The sequence below is a fragment of the Patagioenas fasciata genome, chromosome 17 (genome assembly GCF_037038585.1).
Source record: "Patagioenas fasciata isolate bPatFas1 chromosome 17, bPatFas1.hap1, whole genome shotgun sequence".
In the NCBI taxonomy this organism is placed as follows: Eukaryota; Metazoa; Chordata; class Aves; order Columbiformes; family Columbidae; genus Patagioenas; species Patagioenas fasciata.
In genome coordinates, this window is record NC_092536.1 from 12,980,177 (window position 1) to 12,993,617 (window position 13,441).

The window sequence follows — 13,441 nt, forward strand, 5'->3', positions numbered from 1 at the left end:
GGTCTCCCCAGGGCAGAGCAGAGGGGCAGGAGAACCTCTCTGACCTACTGACCACCCCCTTCTAACCCACCCCAGGTACCATTGGCCTTCCTGGCCACAAGGGCACGCACGTCCCAGCGGCTGAAGCCGATGTCTTCCCCAAGGAGTCGACCCAGCAGTGCTCCTGCAAGCCCCCATTATCGCATCCAAAACCTACGCCATGGAAAGAAGCAGTTTGCTGCTTTTTAAAGATCATGCAGCTGCAGTGGTTGAGTTTCTTTAACAAGCAACACAGCTAAAGTAAGAAGATCACATGCATATAGCAGCCATACTTAGGCAGTAGATAGAACAAACAACCTTTTCCTGCTCTGTTCCTTATGAGGTGCTCAGCAGAAACCTGCTCCAGCTCTTAAGAACAGATTAAGAATCACTGCTTTGTGTTAAAGACGGAAAAGAGAAAGGCACAGGCTCCCCAGCACCACGTTTATCTTCACACGCATTGCAGAAGCTGCTTTAAGCTGCTGCGTGTGCCCAGACAGCGCTCGCCGTCTAGAAAGATTTGGAGAATTAAGACTATTTTTAGGGCATGCAGGACCTCCCCCTGAGTCACTGCGGGGATGTACATCGACCTGGCCGAGATTCTGAAGCTGAAAGACAAACGGAGCAGGTCCCTTCCCGCACCTCTCCTGAGCCGCGGCCCCGCTCCTCCCCACTCTCCTCTCCCGATCCGTGCCCTCCGTCGCCGAAGTGGCGACCCACTGCCCTCCCTTCTGCTCGCCGCCGCCGAGCTTCTCATTGGACAGCCTTGCTGCCCATCAAGCGAGTGGCGACGCTGAGTTGTGGGCGTCGTAGGGCGCCGGGCAGACGCCGATGGCCATAGGCTGTCGGGAGAAGCCCCGCCCCCGTGGCGGTTGCCGAGCAACCGGAGGACTCTGGCGCTTGCGGGGCCGGGGGCGGAGGCGAGCGCGATGGGGATCGGGACCGGGATCGGGATGGGGATGGGGATCGGGACCGGGGCCGGGATCGGGATCGGGATCGGGATCGGGATCGGGATCGGGATCGGCATCGGCATCGGGATCGGGATCGGGATCGGCATCAGTTTCGGGACTGAGGGCGCTGCAGGGGCCGGAGGTAGCCTGGAACCGACACTCCCCGGGATCAGATCCCTGAGATACTACCCCCGCCCCCGGGATCCCCGCTGTCCCGCCAGCCCCGGGCCTCTCCTCAGAGGCGCCCCGGATCCTCCTGCCTCGGCCCCCCGGCCTCCTGCCCCGCACTCGGGGATTCCCCTTGGACCTCTGACCCTCCCACAAGCGGGGATTCCTGGTTTCCCCTGGCATGCCCTCAGTCCGACCTGTGACCCCTCGCTGTCCCCACCAGCGCAGCCCCTCCAGGCACCCGCGCCCCCTCTCCCACCCACCCCTGGTCCCTGGCAGCCCTGCCCTGCCCAGCGCTCTGGGCACCGCGTGGCTGTGGCTGTGCCTCCGCAACTGCTCTGAGAAGCGCTCAGGAGCCTTCTTCCCACCACCCTACAAAGGCAGGAGTCCCCTGCTCTCCTCCCTCCCCGTGGGTGTTTAGCGGGCTCCCTGGGACACACACCAGTTCTGGTGCACGACCCCGCGTCCTGACCTGTGTCCAGACCTGGGGAGAACTCATCGACTCTCCTACGTTTTCCCAAATCACGTTGTTTCTTTAACGTTGTCGTCACATTTTCCTTTTAGAGATAGAATACGAGGCGGAAGAATATGTGACAGAAGCAGCAGAGATGCTCTCTGACTGAGTCCCACATTGTGTAGGAGACGTTGTGTCCCTTCTAGACCTCAAACCACCCAACACACAGGTGTTTACCTGAAGCCATGGCAACCGGGGATCCAGATGTGTGCCGGGTATCATCACAGGATGGAAAGCAGAGAAACAAGCCCCTGGTGGAGGACATGGCAGCTCCAAAGAAGGCAATGAGCACGTCAAATGCCACAAGGACATTAGATCCACGTCAGTTAAAACCTAATAGCATTGAGACAGAAAGAATCACAACTGTCTTGGATGAGACGATTGCCAAGCTGGAGCTGAGCAGTTTAATCCGACATATTATCAGCAGTCTGGATATATTTGCCGATACGCTGGGACCGGAGATCACGAACAAGCTGATCCAGCACCAAAAGCTTTCAAACGAAATTGAGCACCTGCTCGCCAGCTCTGAGGAAGGGGACACCGTGAGAGCTGAGGAGCAACGGGGCTGCCTCTGCTTGCTAGAGCAGCATTTCAGCCGTTCGGTTAGAGACATCCTGAGGCTCTTGCTGGCCAGCCCTTCACTTTGCAGGGCTCTGGAACAGGAATCCTGGGTGAGAGAGTCACCAGCTGAAGAGTTTATCAAAGCCTTTGGGGAGTTCAGGAATTTAATGCTTGAGAGACTCCTGACTAGTCCCAAGGAAGAGGAAGAACGGATCCAGTTCATGCAGGACATCTCCCTGCGGATTAAGAAAACCTCCGAAACAGTCAGGGGTTTAGAGGCAGAAGTGGCAGCAGCGATGCAGACTAGGGAGGAGGAGGTATGATGCTGTGGGACTGTGTTTCCAACAAAGCGTTACTGAAGTAAAACTTTGGTCAGCTAAAAAACGATCCCTTCCCTGCAGACCCCGAAGAGGAGGTTTCAGAAATTTCTAAACCAGATCCAGAATTTAAAGATACTATATTCATTGTAAAATATAATGGAAAATGCTTATTGCATTGTTAATTTTTTCTAAACTTGACTTTGGCTCCATTTTAACCTGTTTTCACTGATGAACTTGAATGACACAAGTCACTGAGTTTAAAAAGGAGCTGCAGGGCAGGCACAAATTGCTGCGGCAGCGTTTTGGCAGCGCTGCAGTGTCAGCTGCCAGCACGAGGCTCCGCTCGCTGCTGATGAAATGACAAAAAGTCATCCCAGGCAGAGAATGCTCTGATTAAATCCATTTTTAATATCTGTTCTGCCTTCGCTCTTGCTTAAAACCAATGTTTCTGTGACTTCCGACTCTGTGATGCTGGCTGCCATAGACCATTTGTGATTAATAAGCGATTATACAAATTGTTCGTTTTCCCAGCAAAGGCCGCTGAGGTGCAGATAACCCAGCGGGCATTTCCCAGGCTGTGTCTGTGGGCGCGTGGGCTGTGCCAGCACCCAGCCCTGGCCTCCTGACAAGCAGCCCTTTGTTCCACACGTACGCTGCTCTCCCTCCTTTCTGCGAGAGGGGTCACAGGGGATGCGTTTGCCATGCGCTGGCTGCGCTGAATGGTGCTAACGGGGACAAGGGGCTGCTCTCCGCACTCCCTCCGCCCCTTGGAGATCCGTCACTCGAGACGCTTGAGACTTTCATGTGCCGTTTGGCAGCTTGTCCAGGGCATTGTGAATGAATCTGGTCCCAGCTGAGGATTTCTCTCTCAGCCAGTGCACTGAGCCACGTTGCCCGAACAGTCACTCTGAGCTGAATCCAAACCCGACGGAGACACAGCGATGGTCCCAGTGGCTCTAATTTTGGCTTTTCCTCAGGTGGCACTGCCGTCTAGTTTCTGTATGGCTTGTTCATTCTCCACCTTCATTCACAGGCTGACAAAGGAGCAGCGGGGAAGGTTTTCCCAAGCACCTTGTGTAAAGCTAACGCTGTTCCCTCAGCCAGCAGGTCCCTGTCAGTACCCGAGCGCCGGGGTCTCTCCTTCATTCTCCTCCACCTTTGCAAGGGCTTCTAACTATTCCTGTGCACCTTACACCTGACCAGCACCTCTCAACGGTATTTCTTTCTCTTATTTTCTGGGTCTAGATTGACAAGAGGGTCAATATGGTCCAAGACCTCAAAACCAGCATGCAAGATCTGACTGAAGACAGCAAGGCCAACATCCAGCAGACCGAGCAGGAAGGAAAAAGACAGCAAGAAGAGGAGCTGGAAGCCTTCCAGGCCAGGTCTGCCAGGCTAGAGGAGGAGGCTCAGGAGCTGGAAGCACAAGTTGATGCACTTATAGTGGAGCACCGAGCATCAGAGCTGGCTCTCAGAAAGGTAAACAGGAGGCGAGCTCTAGAACCAGAGATTTAAACCCCTTTGTGGTGCTGTCAGGTCTGGCTGCTGCCTGCTGCAGGTAATGACTTGGTTCTTGCTGTAACAGCTTCTGGCAGGATGCACATGCTGGTTGTCAGCGTCCCTGCTCCGTCCTTGCGCTCCGCTGATTCCAGCGAGCGCAGCCCCGCAGTGACGGCGGGGAAGGCGCCTGCACACGGGTCCTGGTCCTGCCTTGCGGGCTCAGCTCCAAAAACACCTCACCCAGCACTGGGACTGCACGCCTGAGAGGCTGTGCTGCAGTCAGTGCGCAGAGCAGCAGGGCTACAGCCAGATAGGCACGGCCTATGTTAGGAAGGGATTTGGTGTGCGCAGTGTTGTCTGTATATAAAGCCAGCTTTTAGAGCTGATTGTCATATTCGAGGTTGAGCGCAGCTGATCTTGCGAGCTGAGCAGTTCCTGCTCTCTCTGGCACTTTGTGAAGATACAAGCCAAGGGTTTGGGTTGAATGAGAGGGAAATGGGATTTGTCACAGTGTGAGCAGGTACAGGAGAGGAGCAGCAGGCAGGCTCAGGCACCAACAGCTCTGCCCTGAGCTCAGCCTGCTGGGACACAGGGCACAGAGAACCCAGAACTGGAAAAAGTGCATTTTTTTCCCCTCATTTTGCTCCTACTTGGCATTTATTTCCCACAGGGCAGGACACACACACGGGTAAGGGGGCACTGCTTGATGTAAAGCAAATTGCCAGTATGCCCGAGCACTACGAAAGCACCAAATGCAAAAGTTAGAGCTGCAGTACAAAACCCCAAATCCACCCAATTACACCCCCTTTAACGGAGGGGCTTTATCGGGCAGTTTCCTCCAAGGCTGCAGCCCTGGCAGAGCTTGTTGAGCTCATCCTAAGGCTCAGGCAGGCTGAGATTTACAGACCACAGAGGTCACCTCTCTTGCTCCTCCGCGTGTGCGCTGGCCCTGGGTGGCCCCAGGCAGTACTTGTGGTCCAGACAGCAGAAGTCTGAGCTCATGGTGGCTCTGGGGACACCCTGGGTCAGTGTCACACAGGAAATCCTGTGGCTCTTGTGCTGATCTTTCTCTTGATGATTCCACAGAGCACTCACATGGCAGCTTGGGGTAAACTGCCCGTAGCAGGTTATACTGCAGCATAGCCACTGTTAAACTGTTGTACAGCTAGAAATATCTCTTTGGATTAGAAGGCTCCATCTTTTGCGTACTTTCTGCCCTGCTTTCAAGTTTAGAGGTCCTCTATTCCTTCTATTTTAGAGTGGTTGCCCCAGCTTGTCGATGACTTGCCACATTCCATCAGACGTGTTCATTTCTTACCGCAGAACACACTTCTCAGATGCATTTCAACCCTCAGCCCTCTCCCAGCGTCACGCTGTAAATTAAATAAGGCCCTTTTGGCCTTGGGGAATGTCCCATGGGACTCCCCAAACCAGGGCAAAATAAAGATGTGTCAGCTGAAGGAAGCTTGCCACAGGGAGGAGGTGTTACACGCACTTACAATGGTGCTGGGGCTCAAAGCTGCACTGTTTTCTAACTCCGGCTACTTTTCACCAGGCTGCGGGTGCCCACAAGGAACCTCTCTTGTATTGTGTTTCAGAGAATCTGCAGAGCAGAGATGGAAATTGCGAACTGGGTCCACAAATACGATGCAGACATGGCAGAAAAACAGGTATCCACTGTAAAGTGCTTTGCTTTCCCATGAGGTGCTATGTACAGGTAGATTCCTGTCCAAAGGGCTCTCACACAGGAGGCCGTGGAAGTGAGGGGCAGTTTTCCATCCAGAAGAAGTACAGGGTTTAGAGGGAAAGCCAGCTTTGTCCTGCCTTGAGTTCAGTTGTTCGCTGTTGCTTTGACTTTTCCTGAAGTTACATCGACTGCTAAATCCCACGGTATGTGGGGACAAGTGAGTGGCCACATTCATCAGACAGGCCCACCTGATGCTAAAGAGCAGGTTGTTCAGTTTTGATTCAATCCCGTTGTCCCTGTCTGGTGTCCAAATCACACTCCTGCTCCTGCTGGTTCCCTTGAGAGGCTGAGAAACCGAACAGCTCATGTCCTGCTGCCTTGGCATCCAGCCTCACCACAACGGGCTGGAACCACATCAACACCCCCGGCCCCGCTTGCTTTCCTCCTTCTTGCCCTATTTAAGGGAAGAGTAAGAGCTGCTGGATCACTCACAAAGCAGAATGTAGGCAGCTGCCTGCTAATTGTAAGAATTCTCCCCACCCACCTTGCGAGGTGTTTAACAATGTGATTATTTTGGTTTTCTGTCTGCTGGGTGGCTGGAGCTCCACATCAGATTTGGGGCAGACACACACCTGTGCTGCTGGTTCCCCCAGTCTCCCAGCCCCATGTGGGTTCTTCAAAGGCATTAGGAAAGGGATAAACTGCCACTGAGCTGGCAAGTGCAGTAACACCCTTAATCCCACCTGTCCCTGGGCTTTTCCTGGCTGATGCGGTCTGGCTCTTCTTGTGCTCCCAACAACGGCTCATCAGCTGGGCTTGGGCCACTCACCTGAACAGCTTCTTAGCCAGGTGTTAGCTTAGGCTCAGCCTTACCCCAACACAGCGATATGGCCTTTTGCTCAGAGCACAGGCAGGAACGGCTCTGACCCGCGTGTGTTACTGCTGCGAATTCCCAGCCGCGGGAGGATGCTGTCTGTGACACAGGGAGAGCTGCAGAGTATTTTTCAGAGGGACAGGAAGGTACCAGGACCTGGCGCCTCGTGAAATCTCCTGGGTAGTGGGCACATGGCTCTGAAAGGCTCAGCTCAGCTCCCAGTCCTGGTTCTTTCTGGATTCGGGGTGGGTTTAGGAAGCCTTACCTAGGGCTGGACAGGGAGGAGCTGCTGGATGCCCTCAGGATTGCTGTACCCGCCCTCTGCTGTCTTGCCAGGCTGAGTATGAGGAGGTTGAAGCTGCTTACAATGAGGAGAAGGCCCAGCTGGCCCGTCTGACAGAGAAGCGCAATCTGCTTCTTCAAGAGTATTCCCAGATTCAGGAGGAGCGCAGGAGACTTAAGGAGAAGGAGGAGGAGGCTTTGAAGGAGTTGAACATCAAGACCCGAGCTGCCACCTGCATCCAGGCCTACTGGAAAGGCTACTTGGTCCGGTCCCTCTACAGCTCCAAGAAGAAGAAGAAGAAGGGCAAGGGCAAGGGCAAGGGCAAGAAGACCAAGAAATAAAGCACCAGATTTATTATTTATCCTCCTGGCAAAGCTACTGACTCTGCTGGGGCTGAGCTCTTCCAGATACAGGCATTAGATTTGAGAGAGCATTTGCATCAAGGCCCAAGCTCACAGAGTCCCAGAATCCCAGGATGTCAGGGGTTGGAAGGGACCTGGAAAGCTCATGCAGTGCAATCCCCCCATGGAGCAGGAACACCCAGCTGAGGTTCCACAGGAAGGTGTCCAGGCGGGTTTGAATGTCTGCAGAGAAGGAGACTCCACAACCTCCCTGGGCAGCCTGGGCCAGGCTCTGACACCCTCACCTCAAACAAGTTTCTGCTCAGATTTAAATGGAACCTCCTGTGTTCCAGTTTGCACCCATTGCCCCTTGTCCTGTCACTGGTTGTCACCCAGAAGAGCCTGGCTCCATCCTCCTGACACTGCCCCTTTCCATATTGATCCCCAGGAATGAGTCCCCCCTCAGTCTCCTCTTCTCCAGCTCCAGAGCCCCAGCTCCCTCAGCCTTTCCTCACACAGGAGATGCTCCACTCCCTTCAGCATCTTGGTGGCTGCGCTGGACTCTCTCCAGCAGTTCCCTGTCCTTCTGGAACTGAGGGGCCACAACTGGACACAATATTCCAGGTGTGGTCTCCCCAGGGCAGAGCAGAGGGGCAGGAGAACCTCTCTGACCTACTGACCACCCCCTTCTAACCCACCCCAGGTACCATTGGCTTCCTGGCCACAAGGGCCCAGTGCTGGCTCATGGTCACCCTGCTGTCCCCAGGACCCCCAGGTCCCTTTCCCCTACACTGCTCTCTAATAGGTCATTCCCCAACTTATACTGGAACCTGGGGTTGTTCCTGCCTGGATGCAAGACTCTACGCTTGCCCTTGTTATATTTCATTAAGGTGGCAATACAATCATTCCTGGGGGCAGGATGAGGCCCTGCACATGACAGTGTTTATCCTCGTGTGGATTTGAGAGCCCATGTCTCTTTCTACAGGAGGCAGCTGCAGCACCGTTGCTTATTGCTGACAGGAGGGACACAAGTCCTGAGTGGGCATCGCCCCGGCAGTTTGCATTTTTGAGCAGGGTGGGATCTGACACAGTCCAGCCTGTGCCCTGCTCCTGATCCTACGGCTCGCTCCCTGAGCCAAGCAGCAAACTGAGCCTTGTTTAATGTCAATCCCTGTCTTGCCAGGATGCCCTCCTCCAGATCCTCTGGTGTCTAATGCCGCGAGAGCAGCTGCAGCCTTTCCGTTTCACAGGGCCACGAGTCAAGTGTTTCTGTTTCCTCCTTGGCTTCTCATTTTCAGTAGCCATGTGGCAACTTCATGCCAGGGAGCTCTTTTCTGCTCTGCCTGCCTGGGCTGAAATTGGGCACAGACACAGCCACACACAGCACACCACCTCTTATTTCAATTTCCTGGGAAACTGGGCTGTTACGTGTTACCATAAAGGCCTGTGAATCACCTTTCACATATTCTTTGCATTCAATAAGGCTGAGAGCAAACAGCATTTTGGATCATAGAATCATAGAATCACAGATGGTTTGTGTTGAAGGGCCCTTCCCAGCTCCCCCAGTGCCCCCCCTGCCATGAGCAGGGACATCTTCACCAGCTCAGGTTGCTCAGAGCCCCGTCCAGCCTGGCCTGGGATGTCTCCAGGGATGGTTCATCCACCACCTCTCTGCCCAACCTGGGCCAGGCTCTCACCACCCTCAGGGACAACAATTTCTTCCTCATGTCCGGCCTGAATCTTCCTCCTTTAGTTTAAAACCATCACCCCTTGTCCTGTCATAACACGCCCTTTTAAAAATCTGTCCCCATCTTTCTTACAGGCCCCTTTTAAGTACTGAAAGGCGCAGTAAGGTCTCCCCAGAGCTTTCTTCTCCAGCTGAACCCCCCAGCTCTCTCATCCTGTCCTCCCAGCAGAGCTGTTCCAGCCTCGGGTCATTTCTGTGGCTCCTCTGGCCCCTCTCCAGCAGCTCCATGTGTGTCCTAAATCCTAGATCCAGACTCCCAGGGACATTTCCTCATTCCCAATTTCCAAGGCCGTTCCTCTCAGCCTCTGTTCCCAAGAGAGGGCAGTGACACCATCTGTAAAGCCCAAATAGCCCCCAGGCCCCATGTGCCCCTCTGCCTCTGCTCATACATGGGTCCCTACAGCTAAAGGGCTTGAGGTGATTTATACCACCAAACTGAAGTGGAGAGGGGACCATTTTGCTGAGGACAAAGAGTGGCTGGAGATGTCCAAGGACTGAGCTCACTGTGAGGGGGAGATCCCAACACAGGACCTGGCACATTTGTCCTTGACTCTGTAGTTGGTTACAAGTCACAGGGCTGGTGTGATGTGCCTGTAGCACCCTGAGTACAAATGGCAGGAGTTTTACCATCTGTGTCCAACCCAGTTCTTGCTGGGGAGTCACAGGGATGAGGTGCAGGGTGAGCTGAGGCTCCTCTCTCTCTGGCACAGCTGGGGATGTGGCTTCACCTGTCTGCAGCCACAAGAGATGCCAGGATCCGTGGAGACGTTCAGATACTGGTACCCACGGGGGTTGTTTGGGATGTATTTACGTTAAGAGGGACACTTCATCTCTCAGGAGGCCTTGGTGGTGAGGATCTCCCTGGACTGCTGCCTGTTCTCCCCTGGCAGGGGCCGTGTCTCCATCTCCCCAGGAACAAGCGCCAGGAGCAGAGGAAACGGCCTCAAGCTGCACCAGGGGAGGTTGAGGTTGGATTTAGGAACAATTTCTTCCCCAAAGGGCTGTGGGGCATTGGAACAGGCTGCCCAGGGCAGTGCTGGAGTCACCATCCCTGGAGGGCTGGACAGACGGACATGAGGTTCTCAGGACATGGGGTAGTGCCAGCGGGAGGTTAACGGTTGGACTCGATGATCTTGAGGGTCTCTTCCAACCAAAATTATTCTGTGTTGGGGTGTTGCAAGGCCTTTGGTCATGATTTTGCAGAACGATTTTGATGTCTCAGTGTCTCACAGTATGTCTAAAACCTCCAGAAGTCAAAGCCTATCTGGAGAGTCTGGGTGACAGACTGAGAACACCCTGTGGTGGGAGAACACCAGCCTTTGGAGTCCAAGGTGCTCTCAGACTGTTTCCAGACGCAGGACTTGCCCTTCTGAGCTGCCTCAGTGTCTGCTGGTGCTCGTGGCTGAGGGACCCTTGGGGCGTCTCTTTAGAACGGGGGGAAGCGCTCAGCGAGCTTCCGTCGGGCAGAGCAGCTTCTTTCTTCACCCAAGGAGCTGCCTGGCGTGGATCCTCAGGCTTGGAGCCAAGGGTGCTCATCGGGGATGTCCCCGGGGTGGGTGTTGGGCCCCTTCGCGCACCCCTCGGCCCCGACCAGGCTGTCGGGGGCTCTGGCTTGGGTTGCCCCGCCGGCAGGGCTGCACGTGCAGGTGATGGGGAGCAGTAATGCGATCAGGGGATCAGGCTGGATTAGGGAGATCAGAGGAAGGTGATCCGGGTGCTGGGAAGGTGGATGCGGGGACGCTGGACAGGGCGGCAGCTGCCACAGGTGCCATGGCGGAGGGGGATCCCCACAGACGTGACCCAGCTCATCACACCAGGGCTGGGGGTCAGGGTGTCTCCTCCCGACCGGGCAGGTGGCCCAGGGGGGTTTTGGGGTGAGCTGTGACCGCCGGCTGGCACTGCTGCCCTCACACTGCTCAGCAAACAGGCTCACGGGCTTGTTTGCCGGCTGGTTTGTGTTCTTGCCCAGATCAGCCTCTTCCTAAAACACCACTAAGATTTTTTTTTCAGTGTTTTTAGAGAGGGGCAATGGGGCAATGGCACAACCGGGGCAGGCTGTGGGGCTCCTCAGGCTGTGTCTAAAACCCCCCCAGCTTTCTGGAGCCTCCCTTGACACCTCATAGAGGCACCAGCCACTTGCTGTCCAGTTGTGGCCCCTCAGTTCCAGAAGGACAGGGAACTGCTGCAGAGAGTCCAGCGCAGCCACCAAGATGCTGAAGGGAGTGGAGCATCTCCCGTGTGAGGAAAGGCTGAGGGAGCTGGGGCTCTGGAGCTGCAGAAGAGGAGACTGAGGGGGGACTCATTCCTGGGGATCAATATGGAAAGGGGCAGTGTCAGGAGGATGGAGCCAGGCTCTTCTGGGTGACAACCAGTGACAGGACAAGGGGCAGTGGGTGCAAACTGGAACACAGGAGGTTCCATTTAAATCTGAGAAGAAACTTGTTTGAGGTGAGGGTGTCAGAGCCTGGCCCAGGCTGCCCAGGGAGGTTGTGGAGTCTCCTTCTGTGCAGACATTCAAACCCGCCTGGACACCTTCCTGTGGAACCTCAGCTGGGTGTTCCTGCTCCATGGGGGGATTGCACTGGATGAGCTTTCCAGGTCCCTTCAACCCCTCACATTCTGGGATTCTGTGACCGGCCGTACATGAAATGTAAGCGCACTGAGGCCTCGGCGGCTGCGGGGCCGCGAAATGGCGGCGGGGGCCAAAATGGCGGGAGCGAGGGGGGGCACGGGCTGTTCCCGCCCCGCCGCCAGGGGGCGCCCGCGCCGCGCCGCCGCCTCACGTGCCTCTCCCCCCCTTTCCCCCCCTTTCTCTTCCCGCCCCCGCGTCACGTGGTCGCGTCCCGCCCCCCGCGGTCCCGGCGGGAGCAGCCGGCGGAACGGGCCGCGCCGCGGGGTCTATGGGGAAAGCGGCCGCGCTGTGCGGCGGCGGCAACGGCAGCACCCGCGGGCTGGTGTCTCTCCTCAGCGCCGTCCCCTGTTTGGCCTGCCACGAGCTGCCGGCCATGAGCGGGGAGCCGGGGGGCCGGGGCGGCGGGGGAGCGGCGGGGGGGCCGCCCGCCGCCCCGGGCTCCGACACGTACAAGGGCTGGCTCTTCAAGTGGACCAACTACCTGAAGGGCTACCAGCGCCGCTGGTTCGTGCTCAGCAATGGGCTGCTCAGCTACTACAGGTACCGGCGAGGGGAGCCGGGGGGACGGACCGGTACCGGTGCCGCGGGGCCCGGGCAGGTGCGGCCGGTGGCGGGGGCTGACCCGGCGGGGATCGCTTTGCAGAGCGAAAACCTCTTCCTTTGGCTGAGTTTGGGGTTTATGTATTCTCCCCCCGCCCCTGTTTGGAAGCGGTGCTCGGGGTTCGATGTGATAGAGCCCTGCGGGGCCGCCCCCTCCAGCCCCGGCCCTGCGGCAGCTCCCGCTGCCCGGTACCGCAGCCTCTGACAGCACCGCCGGCCCTTTCTCGCCGAAAATCGATTTGTTTTTGTAACCGGCTTCTGCTGCTTTTTCTTTGTCGGGCAGGAGACCAGGGGCTGGACACATTGTCCGTTCCCGGGAGATGCGGCTGGTGCGACCGTGTCCGGGGAGAGGGAAGAAGTTGCAGCCCTCACCGGGGACTCTGAAGCCCTTTTCTTGCCGCCGAACGCGGTGGTTTTGACCCAGACAGGCTGTGGTTTCAGCGGGGAGGGGATCGGACACGGCGAGCGGTGATGACAATGATCTGATGCTGTCTTAGGGTCTCTTGCATTTCTTGTACCAGCTGAGTGGTAACAATATAAACATATGGGTGTTGTAGCATTTTGGTGCTTTTATCCTTTAGGAAGGGTAGTGTTTATTGTTGTCGTTTGGATGACAAGCGCTCCGTCACCTTGAGAATTGTGCAGTAAATATTGGCTGTATTTCAGAACGTGGAGACGATCCTGAGTGTTAGAGCTTTGTAAAACAACACGTATTTAACGTACGAAACCCTGCGAGCGTGGATTTCTCCATCAAGGCTGCACAAAAGCTGACACAAAGTTCATCATCTGGTTTCCCCTGAGGCAGATCCCTCAGCTTCTGCTCACTGCTGGGTGTTCATATCCTATAAATCCTCCAGCTCTAAAGAGGGATCTGGAACCAGGTCCTGGGGTTGATCACAGCAGCTCCCAGCTTAGCAGTTCAGTCCTATCTTTATCTATGTGGAGTTGTTTAAAAAAAACGCTGAAAACTCAACTCCAACAAAAATGCTCCATTGAAAATGCTCCCAAGAATATAGCTACCTGGCAGTAATTCAGCCGATTTACCGATCCTTTCTGGAACGCTCATGCTCTTCAGTCCAGATCTGCACGAGCAGAGCTACGTGGCTTGAAAAGGTTGTTGAAGTTCAATGCTCCACTTGTAACCATGTCAGAATATTTTTTCTGTGTCAGTGCCAAGTCTGTCATGCGCAAACAAGTGGTTTTCTTCCATTATTTTAGATCGGAGTAACTAGGTTTATTTTAAGAC

The 13,441-nt window shown here is 55.6% G+C and overlaps 2 protein-coding genes across 3 annotated transcripts in view; both read left to right on the plus strand.

The window, feature by feature from the left end:
- The first annotated feature begins 1,020 nt into the window (after window positions 1-1,020).
- IQCD (IQ motif containing D) lies at window positions 1,021-7,642 on the plus strand. 2 transcript variants are annotated; one of them, XM_065851731.2, is made up of 5 exons: window positions 1,021-1,110; window positions 1,701-2,528; window positions 3,777-4,010; window positions 5,630-5,701; window positions 6,929-7,642. In XM_065851731.2, exons 2-5 carry the CDS (start codon window positions 1,836-1,838, stop codon window positions 7,214-7,216), a joined length of 1,287 nt encoding a protein of 428 aa, XP_065707803.1. In that variant the 5' UTR covers window positions 1,021-1,110; window positions 1,701-1,835; the 3' UTR covers window positions 7,217-7,642. The 2 variants fall into 2 exon arrangements, with proteins under 2 accessions (XP_065707803.1, XP_065707804.1); XM_065851732.2 differs by having other exon boundaries at window positions 5,587-5,701; window positions 6,929-7,054.
- A 4,159-nt stretch (window positions 7,643-11,801) lies between these two features.
- Window positions 11,802-13,441, plus strand: part of OSBP2 (oxysterol binding protein 2) — a 139,252-nt gene continuing 137,612 nt past the window's right edge. The window contains exon 1 of the mRNA XM_065851519.2: window positions 11,802-12,135. Coding sequence (XP_065707591.1) covers window positions 11,864-12,135 — 272 coding nt within the window. The 5' untranslated portion in view covers window positions 11,802-11,863. The remainder of the gene's footprint in view (window positions 12,136-13,441) is intronic.